Source organism: Tachypleus tridentatus, chromosome 13 (genome assembly GCF_004210375.1).
Source record: "Tachypleus tridentatus isolate NWPU-2018 chromosome 13, ASM421037v1, whole genome shotgun sequence".
NCBI lineage: Eukaryota > Metazoa > Arthropoda > Merostomata > Xiphosura > Limulidae > Tachypleus > Tachypleus tridentatus.
This window is the reverse complement of record NC_134837.1, coordinates 22,788,067-22,808,900: the sequence shown is the minus strand read 5'-3', so window position 1 is coordinate 22,808,900 and position 20,834 is coordinate 22,788,067. Positions and strand designations below refer to the sequence as shown.

Here is a 20,834-nt window from a genome sequence, read left to right as displayed (position 1 = left end):
TTATTCCTTTACTGGCTATCTCAAGATAACTAATCCTGGAATATTAGGTTATGTAGTTTTCACAAATTATTGAAAATCACACATTATTGATTATTAGGCCTTTAAGACAAAATCAATCTCTTATTTGTTGACAGATAAAATGAAGAAGCCTTAAAGTAACCTATTTTTCTAAATAAAAGTGCCCAATAACACAAATATTTAGTTGTGCAAAGTTTATGCAGAAAATTTTATAGGTAATATATTTTCTGCTTATAATTATATACATGAATTTACACATTTCCTGTTTTATCCTTGATACAGGAGAATGTTTCTTCAGTTAACGTTACTTTTGTCTAGTTCGTGTTCCATTTTGTTTTTACATTGATTAATCTGTATCCTGTTCAGTCATACACTGTATTAATGTCAACCATGTCTCCTCTTTGGTCATATACCATATTAAAAATACTTCCATTAACATATCTTTTGTATACATATTAAAACAATGTGGTGTGTGTATTTTTGCGAAATTTTTTAAGCCTTTAGTAAACATTACACATGTTTTGTATACAAAAAAATCAGCTTTTATAATTGAGTAGTTTTACTGAAGATTTGTCTGTGAATACATGGAATTCAGACTCTGATTAGTTTGGATTCAAGTTGATTTTTTATGTTAGGATTAAATATATGTATTTTGTAATCTTACAGTCAGATTTCTTTCACACAACCTCTAACACCTTCTTCTAAAGACTTTTTTTATATTGTATATCTAACACTATTTGTACTTATTTGATTCCACTGACCTTGTAACAACTATATATATTGAATACAAAATAAATCTAAGTTACCCAGTTTTTCTTTTTAGAATGACTGTAAATTGTAACAGAAAATTACACTAGTTTATCATAAACATCTGAAGGTTGAAAATAATTTACATTTGTTTTTTTGTGTGTAACTAATCATCCTATGGTAGAAAATATGAATTATGTGGCAAATACACAGCTCAACCTACAGTGTTGATTGATGCAACTCATGAGCTATTTGCAACCATACATTGAAGATAAATATTTTTATTATATTTTTTGTCATTATCTAACTTAATAACTTTCTATTTATTGAGTCTTAGTTACTTTTATAACAGTAAATAAAAATTGTATATATTAGTAAACAAGAAATTTGATAAATTTAGTCTCTCAACTTAGGTCTACTTTTTTATGATGGTTCTAATATGTCAGATAATTGTTATTTCATTTAAATATGCATTTCAGAACACATTACTAACATGCATAAAGCAAACAATGTCCTATAACTATATTAATTTGAGCCTTTTGCAACAGGCTCAGTGTATTATATTGAGTTCATCTATGCATTTGCACACATTAAGTATTTGCACTGTACATTTTGATACAGCATGTGTATCTTCACAAAAATTTCATAGATTTTTAATAAAGATTACAATTTTTTGTACACAAAAAATAAGTTATATTAATGAAAGATTTCCTTAGAGAATTTTGTAAAAGTACTGAGTCTGTTTTGTTATTAGTCTGAGGGCAAGGTGATTTCATGTTATGATTAAAAACAATTTGTCTTTGCCCCCAAAATTTCAAATATTATTTTTGCAACCACTAAAATCTCCTACTAAATACATATCAAATGTTTGTTGCAGTAAGACTCTTATGTTATTTTCTCTACCCAAACTGTGTGAAGTCTGTCAATTCACCAACCTCATTACTGTCATAAAAAAAATCTTAGGAAATAGATATAAGTTATGCTTTTTTTCTGTGCTGGAATGACTACATCTTATAACACAAAAATACATATGTTTAGCCTAAGTAGCTTAAGTTTCATAACGTTATATATATGTTTATATATTTTTTCAGTTCTACCTGAAGAGATGTATTTTTTGATGGAATTGTTCTAAAAGTTGTCTTCTTTCTGGTGGTTGTGTTCAGTTGTTTTGTTGATATTTTCAGTTTGTGTAGAATGGATCACCAGTCTTCTAACTAGGTTTTCCCCAGTAAGTCAAGAACCAATACATAATTCAAACAGAAATCCACAGAAAAATCGCCCATACTGGACTATACATACCCTGGGACTCGGCAAATGACAAAACAAAAACTCAACATATTGAGAAACCAGATAAACACAGACACAAAACTATACTTGCACAATAAAATTAATGATGAAATCAACAAAATAAAACACCTCATCACATCAACATATTTCCTTCAAAAACCATGGAAAAAACAATAGGTACACCTAGATTTGGAAAAAAAACTTAAAACACAACATTCCAGTAAACACCAAATTTATTTACAAAATATGTACAAAACTGAAGTCCATACTTTGTAAAAAACTACACTGACGAACATAACACCAACATTATTTATAAAATACAATGCAACAACTGCCACAACTTTTAAAATTGGTAAAACTAGCAGAAAAATGGAAACCAAATTTAAAGAATACAAAAAAACACCTTCACATGTTTTTGAACACTGCAAATCAAATAAACACAACATAACTATAAAAAATACCCAGATACTAAGTAGGGAAACAAATATATACAAATGCAAAATCAAAGAAACCGTACTTGTACAGCAACTTAAACCAAAATTAGACCAATATAAAGGAACACCTTTATACCCATACTAATTAATAATCTTACATTTTACTGCAACGCCCCCTACAGTCTTGTATCCATTTATACTCTCATTCCTAAGATGTGCTCAGCAACGGTGAGTTGCAAACTTTTACTTTGTTAACCTGAAAATGATCAAAGAAAGTTGAAACATTGTTCTCTTCTTTATTAGTAAAACTGTTAATACATGTACCAGCTGTCCTGAGATACATTTTTACTTCAAGTGGGTTTCTTGTCATCATGACCACAAGATATTACTTTCAATTTGTACATGTGAACAGGAAATGTTCACCTGAATATTTTTCAAGTTTTTCACAAGGTGAGTGTAGAGAAATTGATAATAAAAAACTGGTTATTAAATTGCTGGTGTTTTAGGCTCTTATATTCACTCATATTGTATCTGATGTGTGTGAATTTTGACAGTTGTTATGTAGCATAGTTTCCCTTGCTGAAGGCTTTGTCATAATGCTGAATTGTCCTTAATAGATATCTCCTTCTTATGTGCTTTTCATAATCCAACTAGTCTACAAGGATGACAGTTTCCCTTGCTGAAGGCTTTGTCATAATGCTGAATTGTCCTTAATAGATATCTCCTCCTTATGTGCTTTTCATAATCCAACTAGTCTACAAGGATGACAGTTTCCCTTGCTGAAGGCTTTGTCATAATGCTGAATTGTCCTTAATAGATATCTCCTCCTTATGTGCTTTTCATAATCCAACTAGTCTACAAGGATGACAGTTTCCCTTGCTGAAGGCTTTGTCATAATGCTGAATTGTCCTTAATAGATATCTCCTCCTTATGTGCTTTTCATAATCCAACTAGTCTACAAGGATGACAGTTTCCCTTGCTGAAGGCTTTGTCATAATGCTGAATTGTCCTTAATAGATATCTCCTCCTTATGTGCTTTTCATAATCCAACTAGTCTACAAGGATGACAGTTTCCCAGTGATTATTTCAGTAATCCATTTGCATGGAAATTCAGTAACATTGGTAGCTGACTGGTATGACTTCATATGGAATTAAGTGAATCTCTATATTGTGAGCTATGTGATAGTTGAACTGGTATGTCTTGAATTCAGTTTGTCTACATGTGACTTCTGTTTATTTTCTAGATATAGATCATTATTTGTTATTATATTGTATGCTGTTGCTTGGGTCACTTGTATGGATGTTGCATTTTTTTTGCCACTGCTGGGATATGACCTCTTTCAGATTTTTTTCTGAATAGTCCTGGTTGCTTAAATTGGTTTCTATTCTTTTTTTTTCCCTGTGCCATTAAGTACAATGGATATTTCCACCTTGGAAATTCTAAATTTGTAATCAGAAAACAGCTTCGTGATCTGAATATATGGGTATTTTCCATTTGAAAGGGCTGTAGCTTCTTCTCAAAAATGATCAATTTTCAGTGGTGGCACACTACCTACAAATGACAAGCTATCTCAAAAAGTAGTTCTAATACAGGTTGTTACACTGTATTTTTAAATTGGCCCATCAATTTTTAATGTAACACTTTCATTTCTCTGTAAAGGTTACTTTTCATTTTGTTTTAATGCACTGTTTTATCTCTCTTTGTCTTGGCCAAAGTTGGAGATTAATATTTAATTCAGCACAACATTTTTTGTTATATTCCATTTAATTTTTGAGATAAATGGGTAAGGTAATAAGGTTAAATGTTTTTGTCATATTCACAAGATTTCTGATTCTGGTTTGTTTTTCTCAGCTAATGTACTTTTGTGGAATATTCTTAACTCTTGAATAGAATAAGTTTTTAGATATCTACCAGAAGACAAATGAATTCTCCACCAGTCAAAGAATTTATAAACAAGGGGAGGAGTTTGTTACTGATATTAGAGTTCACTTACTGAAAATAGTGAGATCTAGGGCAAGACATTTTTGGAATTTAGTCCTTTCATTCACTCTGCAAAGAACCAGCCATTGTCAGTGATCTTGGTGTGGTTGGACAGTCAAAATGATAAACTGCAGCCTGAAACCTCCAGAGCTTCTGAACAGATTCTACCTCAAAGGATAGACTTTGGCTCAGAGAGAACACAACGAAGATGGAGGATTGGTGCAGGATGTTTGTTCTGAGACTAAGTGATCATCTTTATAAGACACAAATACTTAAACTGATAAGAGCAGCCCAACCCCAACACTGGTTGTTCTCTCTCTTGGCTACTGAAGGAAATTGGAGATGTTGCTGGTGGAAGACATCCGAAATTCAGAGCTGCCTTGCCACTGAGTGATGAAGATGTTTATTTATGAAGGAGATATGAGCCTTTATATTATGGCAGGTGAGATACCATAACAAATATAGATCATGCATAAACCAGAGGTAAGAAATTTAGGTTTGAAATTTAGAACTGGGAAATGTTCCTTTATGAAATGAGAGATATGTATGGTAATGTTGATAATTTGTAAAGATTAGAGCAAGCTGATAGCTTAAGAATGTATTGATTGCTAAGAAAGAACTTCTTACAGCTTTACTATTTGTCAAGGGTTGCTGACATTACTTATGTAGTAGAAAGTTAACCATTTGTGCAGACAATTTATCATGCAAATAATCTGGGAACCTTAAAAATTTGGAAGAGGTGATTATATATCATATCAGAACATTGCAAGAGTATGAATTTAGTGTATATCATTAGCTGAGACAACAGTATGAAACAACCAATGGGTATTCCTCTCAGACAGTAAAAGCTTGTGCATTTATTCATTGTTCCATCCCTGGGCATCACAGAGTAAATGTCGTTATAACAACTTCATTATCAAACTGTACAGTTTATGATGATTTATGGACCTTAGGAATGAAGCTCCAGGAGCTACAGGAAGAACTGCTAAAGGACCAAGGTTTAACACCCTGCTGCTGCTGATGTCTGTTCTGTTGAATCAAGGTTTGCACACATGAATCACTCTCTGGTAAGCCAACAGGTAAACTCACAATACATTGTGGGAGATCATGATTTTACTTTATTTTAGGTAATGATGGAGAAGTTTTATTTTCATTTGGATTGAATTTATAAATTCATGAGTGGATGAGATATTTCTTGGAATGAATTGAGATATCCCTGAGTAGATGAAATTATCTCTAGAATGTAAAATCCACCAGGAGTTGCTTATGTATCATGGCAACATTAAACTTGGTGTACCAAATGTATAATTTGATGTATGTTTCATCATGCAGATTGAAATATATCACAAACCTTCAGTTTTACTGAATATTTTTATGATCTTTATTTTGTTAAAGGTTGAATTTGGAATATACATCATTGTGAACAGCAGTTAAATGACTTAAGGCTGAAAGTAACACCATGTAGTATTGTTATGATGGCCAGGTGCATTAAGGCATTCAACTCATAATCTGAGGGTTATGATTGAATCCCTGTCGCACCAAACATGCTTCCCCTTTCAGCTGTTGGGGCTTTATAAGTGACGGTCAAGTCCACTGTTCATTGGTAAAAGAGTAGCCCAAGACTTGAAGGTGGGTGGTGATGACTAGCTGCCTTTCCTCTAGTCTTACACTGCTAAATTAGGGACAGCTAGTGCAGATAGCCCTTGAGTAGCTTTGTGCGAAATTCAAAAGAAACAAATGAAACAAGTATTGTTTTGGAGATGTGAAGTAAAATGTTTGTTCAAACGGATTTTCATGGTCAGAATTTAGAAGGTATTGTAACTTTTGCAATAGCTATTATAATTTCACTTATTGGTGTATGAACCAGTGTTTACAGTTTTGCCTCCTACATTTTCTATAACAATGAACAGTAGTGAAAAACTTGCTTGTTTGATAGATATGTTAACACTTTCATAACAAGTTCTGTATAAGATACACAAGTCTGTATACACTTTTGCACACATTAATTATTTGTACTATAACTTTTATTGCAGTATCTGTGTCTTCCCAAAATTTAGTGGACTTTTAGTTAACACTAAGTCTTTTGTACACAGAAAGTAAGATTTTTTTAATGGAGTAACATTATCAGAGATTTGTTTGTGAGTATATCAGTGTATTTCAAAGTAGTCTGAGTGCAAAATGATTTTCTTATTATGATTAAAAAACAATTCTTTGTCCCAAAAATTTCAGATATCATTTGTGTAATCTTTACAACCTCCTAAATACATTTTAAATGTTTTTCAGTAAAATTATTTATCTCTTACTTTCTCTACCATAGCTCTATATGTGGTTCGTCAGTTTGACCGACCTCATAACAAGAATAAAAAATTAGGAAATAAATACAAGTTATGCTTTTTTTTTCATTCTAGAAGTACTTCATATTGTGACATGAAAACACAAATGTTTAGTCTAAATAACTTAAATCTCATAACATTAAACATTTATATAGATTCATTGTTTTTGTTATACCTACCTTTCTAGCCACACCTAGCTAACATTGCAGAAGTTGCAATAATGTAGCATGTGTGCATTCATGTTGACATGTTTAAGAATATAAAAGTGACCTTTACAAAGTCTTGACTGTGTTTTAGTGAACTAGTATTTTGTAAAATAGTCACATTTCAGTTATAAATGTATATACATTTCCTATTTACAGTTATATCTTTTAGTAATGACAGTGTTTGTACATGTTTGCTGCTTGCCATAGGTTGCTAAGCCTTTTAAAAAGTTGAAAGTGGATGGTGTGAAACAAAATAATTTTTAGGTTTATATATATATCAAATAACCAAAAAATCATAAATTACTATAATGATGCCATAGAATTCCACAATAATTTATGAAGTTTAATAACCAAACTGTATTTGGGTCTACAAAAATATCAAATTTTGAGAAGACTAAAGACTTAACCTACCTCCTTAAAATTTTGATTTTAAAGAATGAGTTGACATCATAATATTAAATTGTCCAGAAATAAATGTTGGAATTCTCACAATGACATTTAGAAGCTGAATATTGAGCTGGTGTAATCCAACATTTTTTTGTTTGTAATTGAAGCATCACTGAAGCTGTGTTTCCTGTTTGCAGAGTTTGAACTTATTAGTTAGTGCTATGTGACTGTGTATGATACAGTTGGAAGTACAGCCACATATTTGTTGTATCTTCCAAGCTTCTCAAACGTTTTTTCAGTCAGTTATTCACCACTACTTGACAAACACATACCATATATGGACGTCACATATCAGAAAATCAGGCCACCATCTTCTTTTTTGGAAGGCTAACCTAAATGCAATTACATCTCTTCTTTTAAGTCTCAAGCAATCACCTGATATATTGTGTTCAGTTTGTTGTACATGTAGAAAGAAATAGCATTTATATTACAAATACATAAACTTAAGGATTTCAATCCCATTAAAATGACTAGCAAGCAGTGAAGCTTCTAAAGCTAAATCTCTGTCCTGGAAACTTGTTTAATTTTTGATGGATTCCATGAACTGTTTATGCAAGTTTTTGTTTTGTATTCACTTGTGTTAAATTGTGAGTTATCAGTAATTGCTACATTATTTTAGGTTCAGAAAACTTTGTCACTGAAAATACAGTTCTACTGCAGAGTTAGTATATACTTTACCTGTACTGTATTAGTGCTATGTTTAAAAAATAGTTCTGTTTTTGAATTTACTTTGAATTAGATACACTATTTCTGGCAATATCAATAATTAATGAAGCAGATTTTCTGGAAAGCTTCTTTCAAAACTAGTGTTTTTTTAATTTCTTTATTAGAGTTCATCGAGCTTACCTGATTATGTGCAGTTCAAAAGTTTACCAGGAACTCCTCTAAAAGATATATTTACAGCTGTGGGTGATGATTTATTGGAACTGTTACACAGACTCTTAGCCCTAAATCCTCTGAACCGATGTTCATGTACAGAAGTAAGTACAGAAGAGATTTTCTTCTAATATTTGGTATGGAAAGAAGAACTTTTTTTTTTTACTTGTAATCAGTGGTGTAGGAAAGAGTTACAAAGGGGGGTGCTTAACTAGACATGCAGATTTTACATTGAGAGATTGAAACTGTAAGGAGCTGGTAAAAGCAGCTTCCGTGTTGCAAAAGGCAGCTCAGTGTGGAGGGGTTCTGTCCCCCATAAAATTAATGTAATTTGCAGTTGCTATACAAGCCAAATATGTAAAAGTGAATGTGCTTACAGCACCCCATTTCCAATGCTTATGCTTGTAATAAATCTCTTCAAAAGCTGAAGTTCAGTATATTTATTGAGATTATTTGTAGATTTAAATATCTTTAATTATCATTATTGATTTGTTAAGTGAGATCAGATTATTGATCCTGAAACTAAATTATTGCTACCTTGTTATGAAAACTGGTAGCGTTAAACACCTATCATACATGAATATCTTGTATTTTGGAATCGTGAGCTGATGCATGATGCACCTTGCATCAGTAACAGTCTCTGCTTGTTTTTTGGGTTGTAAGGCTCCAACAGTTTTCTCATTCTGTAACTCCTTGTAATGTTGCCTCTTCTACTTTCCTAGTGTTCTTAAACTACAGGGTGTTCAGAAAGTCACTGTGCACTTATATATTTATTAACAGACAAAACTGCACAGTGACTTTCTGAACACCCTGTATGTGTGACATCCCTCCTGTTTGAGGGTTGTCTATTAAGAGTCTCAAAAAGAACTTGTTTCTGGAGCAACCCCTTGGCCTCAGTCTAATGGGTGCTTATTTCTCCCACTTTTTATATCTGTAAAGTTTGCTACAGACAACAAAGTTACACAAGTGCTTTTTTCAGGGGTTTTCCCCTTTCTTCTACTCTCCATGTTACCTAATTAGAACACCATAGAACAGTTCCTCAGTACAACTCTGGGATTTTACTCCCATCTTTTTTGTCATTCCCACAAAGATTGGAAATTGATGACTTATCATTGGTCTATTCCATTTGAACCAACTTTAATCATTCTACAGCTCAAGATAGATAGCTTTCCTACTCTTAAATGGGTACTTTCCTAGGCTGTGAATGAACTATGTTGATGTGTCAGATATTTTCTCTTTATCACAGTTTGGCTGTCTACCTCTTGGTTTGTCTGTAATGGTAAAATATTATGGTCACAGGCTTCTCCTTTGAACTGGGTTGGAATCCCTTATTGATAAGTTTATAGACTTAAAATACTGAAATCTGGGTTTGATTTCCTGTGCTATGGACAGAGTGCATCTAACCACTTATGAAGCTATATGCTATAACAAACAAACTTTGAACAATATTTGCAGTTTAATGCTTGGAAGTTATATTCTCTAGGTATACATTTCCACTAATGTATGGATCTTTGATCTCCATTTGCACTGCTCAACATGATATCCACTGTTGAGACCTCTCTTTTCCTTTGGGGGCCATCTCATTGGGTGAAGCTTGTTTAGCTATCCAGTTCAATCTAAATTCCCTCCCAATATCTCATTCTAAATTTGTATATGAGGGCAGACTTGTCTTTCTGAAACATGGAGCTTCTGCTAACAGTGTTTTTATGTCTCCTTATTTTCTTGTGTGATAGGATTCATCTCTTTTTGGGGATTCTCCTTTAAATGTGCCTACATGTCCTTTAACTGTTAGTATGGAATTTGGCAAATGTGACTCTAAATTAACTATTATAGTTTCTATATTAGAATTTTTAATGTGTTTTGTGTATTTTCAATAAATTGTGCAAGCTTTCAGTAATCATTAAGAGTTATTTGTAGACAAAAAAACAAACAAACTTTTAATGATAGATTTTCACTATTCATTTCTGCAAGAGTTTATGGAATCAAAGTGTTGACTACTCGGAATACAAAGTAATTTTCAGTCAAGATTAAAGATATCTCTTTTGATAAGAAAATTGTCAGATTTCATTTGCATAATCTTAAAAAAACATTAAATCTTTTAACTTTTTTTTTTTCTAGAATAACTATATATTCTAATAGGAAACTTTATTCATTTACCCTAAATAACTTAACCCAATAATGATGACATACCATAAAGTGAACTCTTGTTATATTTTATTAAAAAAAATAAAACAAGTGGATAAAATTGTTTTACACTTGACCCTAGAGCTTTTATAAAAGTATATAATTTGAAAAAAATAAAATATTTAATTTTGGTTTTCCTGTTATTTCAAACAAAACTTTTTTATTTAATGCAAGATTTGGCACAGATAGCCGAATTGCTTTGTGCCATGAAATACCAAACCAACCAGTCATCTGCAAGATGATTTTTATTTTGAGTATAAAAATACTATTTATTATCTTAGTTTTTGCATTTCACATGCATGACCTTTAGGCACTTCAAATTATTATCAATAACTTGCAAGTATATCATGTTAAATATTTTTTATTCTTAATTTTACCTCATCTAACTTAAAAAGTTTCTAATTTTTACAATTTAGTTACTTTTATAATAAGGAATACATACAGAAAACAATAAATATAGTACTTTCCTGAGTCTTTTCATTTTTGTTGTTGACTGCCAATGAAACTTAATCCTATTTTTGTAAATTAAATAAACAATGAGCTTAAGAACACAGAATAATAATACACAAAAAGCAAACAGTGTCCTATAACTATCATAATTTTTCTAACTGTATGATACTTGTCAGACCAAATTTGAAATTGAACCAGGAAATAGTTATCTGTACAGAAAACAATGTAATAAAACACATGATTTGATAGGTTAAAACTGTGGCTTTCTACTAGTTATAAATTGTATTGTATAAAACATTGGAGAGTACTATTGCTAAGTTATGAAAGAGCCTTGGTTGTCCATTTTGCTTGAAATATTTTCTTAAGTGAAGAAACAGTAGTGTTTTATGAAATGAAATATTTTACATTTACAAAAGATTATTTCAATAGAAGAAAACAAATAATATAAATCATAATCATACAGAAATACATGTGTTAGTTGTGACATATACTTGTCTAGAAAAACTGAATTTGTGTCATTTGATACAGTTCCATTTGCAAGACTTCTCCTAGTGAAGTGCAAGTAAAAAATAACCTACAGTCAGTGAGCCATGGTCGAGCATAAATATGTTTTCATTTGACATAAGACACTGAACGATCACTCTGAGGAATATGAGGTTGCTTGTATTCTCACCAGTATTGATGTTTTAACTCGGTCCACTTGTTGTTTTCTCAGAAAGTGTGGGATTTTTTTTTGAAGATCAGACGTAAGCAGGGATATGGTTAGAAAATAATTTTACATAAGGTTTTTTAAAAATATAACTAGTTTAAGTTCTGTGAGTCAAATTGTTTAAAATTTACTAAAGCTTGAGAACAGCAAAATTTACCTCTAATTTTTTATCTTTGGTAAAATGGTGATTGCTGGTTGTATATAATTAATATTTCAGTTTCAAATAGAAAATCAATTTCATAAGTTGCTGTGACAAATACAAATTTAAAATCACTTTTATAATAATAGTTTGTAATAGGATTAAAATAATTATAGTAGTTTAAATTCTGTATTTATATATTATTATAATATACCACCCAGTAACATGACTGTATGTCTGCACACTTGTGCTACTAGAAACTGGGTTTCAGAACTCATGAGAAGAGCACAGTACGTAGCTTTGCACTTAACTACAAACAAACACACAATCAACCATTAAAATTTTCTTGTGGTTGTATGTTGCAGAAACAGTATTATGAAATAGGGATGAATAAATAGCCTAATATTGAAATAGTTGAACTAAAACTATTTAAAAAAATACAAAAAAATGTACTTTATGATGTTAAAATAATAACAAAAAATTCTAACAAATTGAACAAACAAAAGAAAAATGTGTTAGATCCTAACTTACCCTTGTTACAATAATATTTCACATGCATAATCACAGAATAACTTTGACTTTTTTAAAATTCTTCCTTAGAATTTAATATTTTCTAATATTTTAATTTATTTTAACTTCAAATGTCAACAACATAAAACTGACAGCCATAGTGTAGATATTGTCGATTAAGGTGTTGATGTCACATGTTTTACACATTAAATGATTGCCAGTGGTCATCAGTTTTTTTGAATATGACTGGAACAAGCTGAAAGAAATTATCAAAATAGTTTGCCCTAGAAACTTAATCCATACGGTATAAATTTGTAAGTTAATTAAGGGATAAGCTAATTGGATTTAACTCTTATTTGAACTTTGACCATTGCACAACAGTCTTAGATTGGCTTATCTTTTATGGTAATTTCCATAGGTTATCTGTTTGCAGATGCTAGATTTTGTATGTTTAACTGAACATGCAATCTATCAAGAAATATAATTTACCATAGTTAAGTGGAGTAAAGAGATTAGACACAAAGTGTTTCTTCTGGTTATTTTTGCCCAGACTTTTTTCCTTTTTTTTTTTTTTTTTGAAGATGCTTCCACTGGACCTTTTTTTTTTTTTTTTTTTGGAAGTTGCTTCTACTGGACATTTGCAGTTCACCTAGATAAAAAAAAATGTTGATCTGTAAATACTCTTTGTGCACTATATGAAGTGCACAGTCTTATGTAAGGGACTTCCACTGGATGGTACATACTACCATTTATCACAAGGTCACAAGATGCTTTCCCCAGATGTGTTTTTGGATGGACCACACTTGTTGATCTTATAAGCTTATGCAACTTGCTTCCATATTGTTTTTGCTTTTGCACAGCACTTATCATAATCCATCACATCTCGGGGGAGCTTTCACTGGATGCCTGGCCATACTGCATGTGGTTTATTCATATATATTTACAGTCCTTCAGCCCCAGTCGCGTATTCTATTCAGTTCTGCCCTACATATTGTCCTTTTTTTTTTACTGGACAGAATCATATGTGTTCCAATAAGTGGTACTATATAGACTATGTAATAACTTTTGGTAACAGTGTGCTTGGTCAAAGCTAATTTATACCTAAAAAAATTGTTATTTTTGTAATAAATTATAAGTTATGTTTGTTATTTGAGCACAATGAACTTAATGTTAGTGTTCAATAAACAAGGATTTGAGTCATGGGAATACCATAATCTCTAAACCTATCTGGACCTACCTGATGTTTTGTCACACAGGGAAGTTCTTATACTTTTCCAACAAATGTAAATTATCACATTCCTGGTGAAAGTGATTTCTATAGCTGCAGTAGGAACAAAGCCTCATTGTCAACTCTGCCTTAGATACTGTTGACTTTATGACTTTATGTTTCATAACAGATTGACTGCATTGACAGCTTTGCATCACTGAATACAAATGAAAATTAGGAGGAATTCAAATATTTTCCATCTTTCCTTTTTATAATTTTCATAGAAAACTTTCTGTAAAATAAGTGTTTAACTAGTTTTTTGTTCCACTTACTAACTATGAACATTTTATTTCCTTTTAAGTTTTATCCTTACCATATTTTTTTTAATTATGAAAGAAGTTTCAGTTAGTTTATTTTTTGCTTAAGTTACAAAGACAAATGTGATGTAACTTTAAAATAAAAAGTGATTTAATCATGGAAATTTGTTTTATTTCAGTTGTTCTTTCAAAATGGCACCCATGTTCTGCCAATGGAACATTATGGAAGGCATGGCTTTATTTTAGCCATCCATACAAAATAAATGCTTTCATATAGGACATTGGAGTTGTGAAATACAGGTTTATATCTTATAGTTGCTTTGTAACACGAGTAGCTTATGATGTCCAATGCAAAACATGCAAGTGTATCACCAGTGGCAGCTGTTCTCGTGAACATGTTACTCGACTTGTAATCTGAGGGTCGCGGGTTCGAATCCCAGTCACTCCAAACATGCTAACCCTTTCAGCCATGGGGGTGTTATAATGTGATGGTCAATCTCACTATTTGTTGGTAAAAGAGTAGCCCAAGAATTGGCAGTGAGTGGTGATGACTAGCTGCCTTCCCTCTAGTTTTACACTGCTAAATTATGGACAGCTAGCGCAGATAGCCCTCATGTAGCTTTGCGCAAAATTAAAAAAATCGACAAACAAACATGAACATGTTAACACATACATTTTGAGAATGAAAAATATCTAAAGAATTTATAAAACATTTCACATATATGCTGTCCTGCTGTGATAGAAAGATTTGATGTACTCTGAGATGATCTGAGTAAAGCAGTAAAACTCAGTGAAATCAGATTTAAAAATTCTGTTAGCTTCTAAGCTTTCCAATATATTCTGTTCCTCTTCTCTACAGAAACTAGGTTTGTGATTTTCATGCAAAACCACAGATTACTTTTCACATCATTTTATTCACTGAGCTTCATAAATAATCATTCACATCACATCTGTGAGGTTTAAATAAAAGTGGGAACAAGATGTATGACAAAAATCACAGAAAGAAAAGGAAAATCACGTGAGGAACAAAACCTTGAGAATATATTCTTATCATGGCACAATAATAGTCTCTTTGTAAAAAAAAAAAAAGGCTGTAAGTGCATTATTTACAGTTGACTCTTTGGAGCTGGTAAGCAATCTAATTTTGAAATTGTTTTCATTTTTCATTGCAAATTACAATAAATAATTGTTACAGAATGTTTGAGTGAAAAGTTATCGAAATAATTAGAATTTTGTCTTTACATAAGTTTTGACATTGGATATGCAGGTGTGCTAATGCATTTAACTCCTGAAAGATCAGTGTGGATAGGAATATATACAGTTATAGTAAGAAAACTTGGTATTCTGTTAATATACTTGTGTTTTAAATTTTGATTATATTAACAGTCTTATTTATGTTTGAGATAATTTGGTTCAACTATTACTCAAGTTGTTTAGTATTGGTATATTGTTCTGATGTTTATATCCCTATATAAAAGAAAATATTTATGTATATGTATATATGTGTGTGTGTCTACATTAATAAATATAAGTTAATATTTTTCAGGCCTTAAAGATGCCTTTCTTTAGTAACAAACCACCTCCAACTCCAGGTCCCAATCTACCTCAGCCATCTTGTATTGCCTCTGACAAGAAAGAAGGGGAAGCCATTAATGCCAGAAAAAGGAAACTTTTTGATAATGATTTTGGTAGTATTTATTTACCTTTTTGTATTTACTACTATGATGCATATGTATAAGTAATTTTTCTCCTTAATGCTAACCAGAGTAAACATTTAAATATTTTCTCTAGAGCTGGGCCATTAATGGGATTTTTTTTTAGAACAGTATTATTCAAATCATGTTACATACATTCCTCTCTTTATGATCAAAAGAAAATAAACAATTGGTTTATTGTGCAACCATGGTAACGGTAAAGCCAGTGAGTTTTATGACAATAAACCCTCTCTTCCCACATTACCAGGACATGCTATCCCAGGGCTGAACAGACTTGAAGTAAAAAGTAAATCTTATAGGACTAAACTTGGATTGTGATACCTGAAGTAGGCAAAATACAGATAGACCATTATATAGCTTTGTACTGAACAACTGATATAATGGTTATATGTTGATTACTTGTATAGTTGTAATAATTGAAAGCAGTAATAATCAAAAATCTAATATCAATAACTGATTATTTTTGTGACAGTTGGTTACCCATAATTACAGTTAAGTGATTTAGTCATTTGGTATTGGCAATTGATTATATCAATTAACCCTATGTATGTGAGAAGGTTAAAAGTGTACATATCCTGAACTTTTAAAGGTCAATATTGAGTTAAACTACTTTATTATCAATGTATGTCTGTAAAATTGGCATAACAAACAGTTTACACATCATGTTTTCTAAAGACAGCTGGTATGGATATTAATTCTGATTAAAATAATATTCAGAACAACATTTCAACCTTCTTAGGTTAACAAATGGAGTTTACAATATCAACTGTCTTTAGAATACATCTTTACTGCAAGTGGGTTTTCTCATCATCATAAGTTTACACTTCAACTTTCAATATTTTTAATTTTTTAATTATAAAGGAAATATTTGAGTAAATTTTCCAAAGCATGCTTACCATCTACTGACAATGTGTCCTTTTCTCAATCTCCAGGGTTTCCACCCTTTGCCCATCGAAGCATTAAGAATGCTTGCTTCAGTCTTTTATGCCTCATTTGAATGCTTTAGACACATTTGAAAATTTCTACATTAATCTCAGTGTGTCCTATATCTAAGTACTGTACGTAAGCACCTAATTCTGATAATCTACTGTACGTAAGCACCTAATTCTGATAAAACAGCTTTTAATGAGGAGGCAAGAGAGTGTCAGTTGAGGTAATTGTCATTGGAAATACATTTTCAGTTTAGGAAATGTGAACTTCCAAAACATACTCACCATCTGCTAACACTGTAGTTAGAATCCCACACTGAGAAGAGGGAGGGGTTGATCCATACAGAAAGCCAGTGGTGTATTTAAATATGAGATAGAGGGGGTTAGCCCAAGAGCTCATGGTTTTAATGGGGGCCCATTGATAATACTATTCTATGTAAAATTACATGGGATGTGTAGCCCACAAACATTATTAGCTTCTGGGCTCACACAACCTGAAATCTGTCACTGCAGAAAGCACCTGTATTGGAACAGGAATGTACCACGATAAACAATGGTACAATATTTGGGGAATTGCACTACATCAAGAACAAATATACTGGTTTTCTATATTAGTGGTGGAATATAATATGGAATAATCATCTATATAGGTCAGTCCCAACCACTTAGCTGAGGTTCCATAACTCTACTGGAATTATGGGGTTGTAGTACCCATATCTCACAATGATGGACCTCAGTATTATATAAATACTTTTACATTGGATCTTAACCTCAACAACATATCCCAACAATGTTCAATTGGATTTAAATTTGGAGATCTGATGGGACACTCAAAGTCTCTTTTCCTTCCTCGTCAAGGAAGTTCATACACAGTCTAGCGAAGGGGGCTCGCGTGTTAACCTGCATGAGAATGAACCAATCATTGACAGCAATGGCAAAAGGCCTCACAATGGGTTCCAGAATTTCATCTCTATATTGTCATTCATTCAGAGCACCCATATAGAGTATGAGTAAGTCCATGCAGCCTCCCAAGCATGTGCCTGCCCAGACTGTTACAGAACCTCCTCCATGAGTGTCGACTTGCACAGTGTTACAGGTGGAAAATTGATCTCTTCAGCATCTTCACACTCTCACATGTCCATCATCATGAAATACGTTGAACCTGCTCTCGTCAGTCCACAGCATGGTGGCCCATTGACGAAGTTCCCAGTCCAGGTGCTGACGAGCAAACTCCAACATTGCACACGTTCATTTAGTGTACACAAAACAAGATATTCTTACATCTAATATCATGAAGTATGGGTGAATTAGTTTCTCACAGTTGAAAAAGACTAAACATTTTGTTGATGCCTGAAGAAAATTAAAACTTGTTATTTTAGGGTAGAACTGTCAGGGGTAGGAAGCTGAATGGTATGTGTTTTTACAATGTATGTTAGGGTTTAATTTAAATAGAATGAAATAAATTCCATGTAGAAGAGCATTAATGTATTGGCTGTGTTTAAAATGAAATGAAACAAAATGGATATAATCATAATATTAAAGGACATTTTGAAGCCAAATCTTGTCTTTCACAGAATATGATGACATGAAGTACCTTCTGGAAAATTCAAAGTGAATCATCTAATGTGAAAGTGTCAAAACTGTATTCATAGTACACATTCTTTCAGTAGGAACTAATTACAAAAATATAAGCCACAATGTGAAACAATTTTGCTTTACCTGACAGTTACCAGAGTTCTCTAAACACAAAGTTAAGTGGGACATGAATTTTTCTATGAAACAGTAGATGGTTCCTTGATCCATCAACATTTTTTAACACTTTCAGTTGAACTTAACATGTGACCTCATTTGGTTTTAGGATGTTTCCAATTAGAAGTTAAAAAAAGTCAAACCTTTCATGGATAGGAAATGTATACTACAAGAAAATAAGGTATACGTACTTCCAGAGATTGAGATCTTATGGTATTATGATTTGGCAAAGTATCCATGTGTATTATTTGAGAATTGAATTACATTTGAAACAAACTTTATGTAATCTGCCCATCACTTCACTGATGGTACAATATTATAAGTTATTCATTTAAATCACTTTTATCAGTACATCCTTATTTTTGGGCTGCTCTCTTTTCAGAGCTAAGGTAAGACATGCAGTGAATTTTTCCTTGACACCATGGGTACTAAGTAAGAGTTCAACCAGTGTTTTACCACTAAAGCCAAATGCTGACACCAACAGTGTGTAGGTAGGCTGACGTAACCTCAATAAAATTTGGTAATGAGTTGTGCCAGGTTCTTGTTTCAGTCACCTTCAGAAAGATGTGACCATCCCTATGGTGAAGAGGTCTGGTGAAGCTCTCTTTAGATCTAAGTGCTGCTGAAAGTACCACCTGTCTATACAATTATTGTTGCTTTGTTTTATGGATGAAGTGCACCTCTTCTTATGTGGATGTGCTTATTATTGTTTCTTTACCACCATACTTTGCCTTTTCTGTACATTTACTTTCAGAGTCTTAGAAAATGGAGAACTCCATAGGGTACAGAGTTGAAAATGTTACAAGTTTATGTTTCTATATGCACAACACACCCTTCAATTATGTCCTTTACTCCAAAGAACCATATGAGACCATATTGATTTCCCTGTGTATGTTGTGTTAAAGCACAACCTTGGAATATTTTACCATCAGTAAGATGTGTAGAGCATGATTTTTGCTTTGTTTATTACAGATAACACCTTTTATATTACCAACAGGCTGTTCAAACAAAATTTTTATCCCATTTTATTATTTTGTGATTCCATGGGATCTTATAGTCCTTTGAAGATACAAATTAAATAAAGTGTAGACATGTGGGACAACAAATTCAAATAAAATGTGAACTATATGAATGAGTAAAAAAAAAGCTGTGTAATTCAGAAGTTCATTGACCAATAAATAATTCAGAAATGGAGATACATAGGAAAATAATTAGTTATATAAATGAAATGTTGTGAGCATACACTGTGAAAATGAAACACCTTAAACCTAAATTTGTGAAGATTGCTCCTCCAAAACACTAATTTTAGGCATTAGTGTATCTTCTTATATGTGCATGGAGTTGTGCAAAAAAAAGACTGAAATCCAATTATGGCAAATATTATAAAGAAACATAGGTTTGAACAGCATCAGATTTTTACATAACCAGACCATTGCACTTCTGAAGGATTCAAAATGTTAAAACATATTGCTGAAAAAAATATTTGACATAAAGCAGCATATAAACATTGTGCCTCATCTGGTTCCAAGTTATCTAATTAATGGCACAGTATTCAGTAGAAAAACAGTTTAACTTTATCCTAGTTTTCATAGTACAGTTTAGTAAGAAAAGCAGTGTGTGTGAATGCTCCTTATATATGTTATAAAATAAGTTTCTGTGGATAAAACTTTCTTACTATCGCAAGACTCTTTGGCATGTGAATAGGTTTGTAAGGAAAAAAGGTTGAGAAACTATGGTGTAAGAAACGGTTTTGTTTTTGAAGCACTTATTTGTATGGGTAAACATTTATGTTAAGGATTGTGTAGGCATTGTAATGTTCATAGTACTGTAAAGTTAATGTTAATTTCTGTGTATTTTATGTATAGGTAGCATGGCAAAACGACTAGTCTTCTGAAAATAAAAAAAGAACATCTTAAGAGCACCCTCAAGCGAAACCTAACAATTTAAACTTCTGTGGAATGTCAAGATGGATTTGTGAATTCAGCATTATGATAGTCTGCTGATGACAATTCAAAGGATTGTCTGTTAGTCATCTAGTTATATCCACTTTAACCTCAGTATGGTGTTATTTTCTGGGCAAATTTAGCCACTTTGAACATTTTGAAGAGTTGAGTTTGTTGAATAAAGTTTTATAACCTTCATAACTATATTTAATAAATAAATATAAATATATAGCTTTATGCAACCTTTCAGTCATTGTAAGATATCAAACTGGAAATGGGTTAATATGAAAATATTGTGAAATAATCAACTCTTTAATAAAGAAAACGTACCACTATTCTGCATTTGAAAATGGCATACTTTTCTAGATTCTAATGTTGTACATATAAAAGATAAAGTAGGCTACAATAAATGATAAAAGGCTGAAAATTCAGTGTAGTGAACTTGCATTAAATCTCCAGCTTGGTTCCACTGGTCATCTGGTTTAGCTTGTTCTGACTGCTTTTGTTTGTTATCAGTCTCCCTGTAATCCTCAGTTCTCTTTCATTACTAGCTCTCCTAACTGTTGAATTACTCTCTAGTTATCACTTGATCACAAATTATGAGTGAATTTTTCATAAAACTAGACATTTCTTTGTTTCTAACATGTAACTAA

The 20,834-nt window shown here is 32.0% G+C and overlaps 1 protein-coding gene across 1 annotated transcript in view; it reads left to right on the top strand.

Moving 5' to 3' along the window:
- The window catches only part of LOC143237498 (cyclin-dependent kinase 7-like), a 43,829-nt gene extending 23,313 nt beyond the window's left edge, over window positions 1–20,516 (top strand). The window contains exons 9-11 of the mRNA XM_076476834.1: window positions 8,284–8,433; window positions 15,392–15,533; window positions 20,104–20,516. Coding sequence (XP_076332949.1) covers window positions 8,284–8,433; window positions 15,392–15,533; window positions 20,104–20,132 — 321 coding nt within the window. The 3' untranslated portion in view covers window positions 20,133–20,516. The remainder of the gene's footprint in view (window positions 1–8,283; window positions 8,434–15,391; window positions 15,534–20,103) is intronic.
- Window positions 20,517–20,834: the final 318 nt, after the last annotated feature.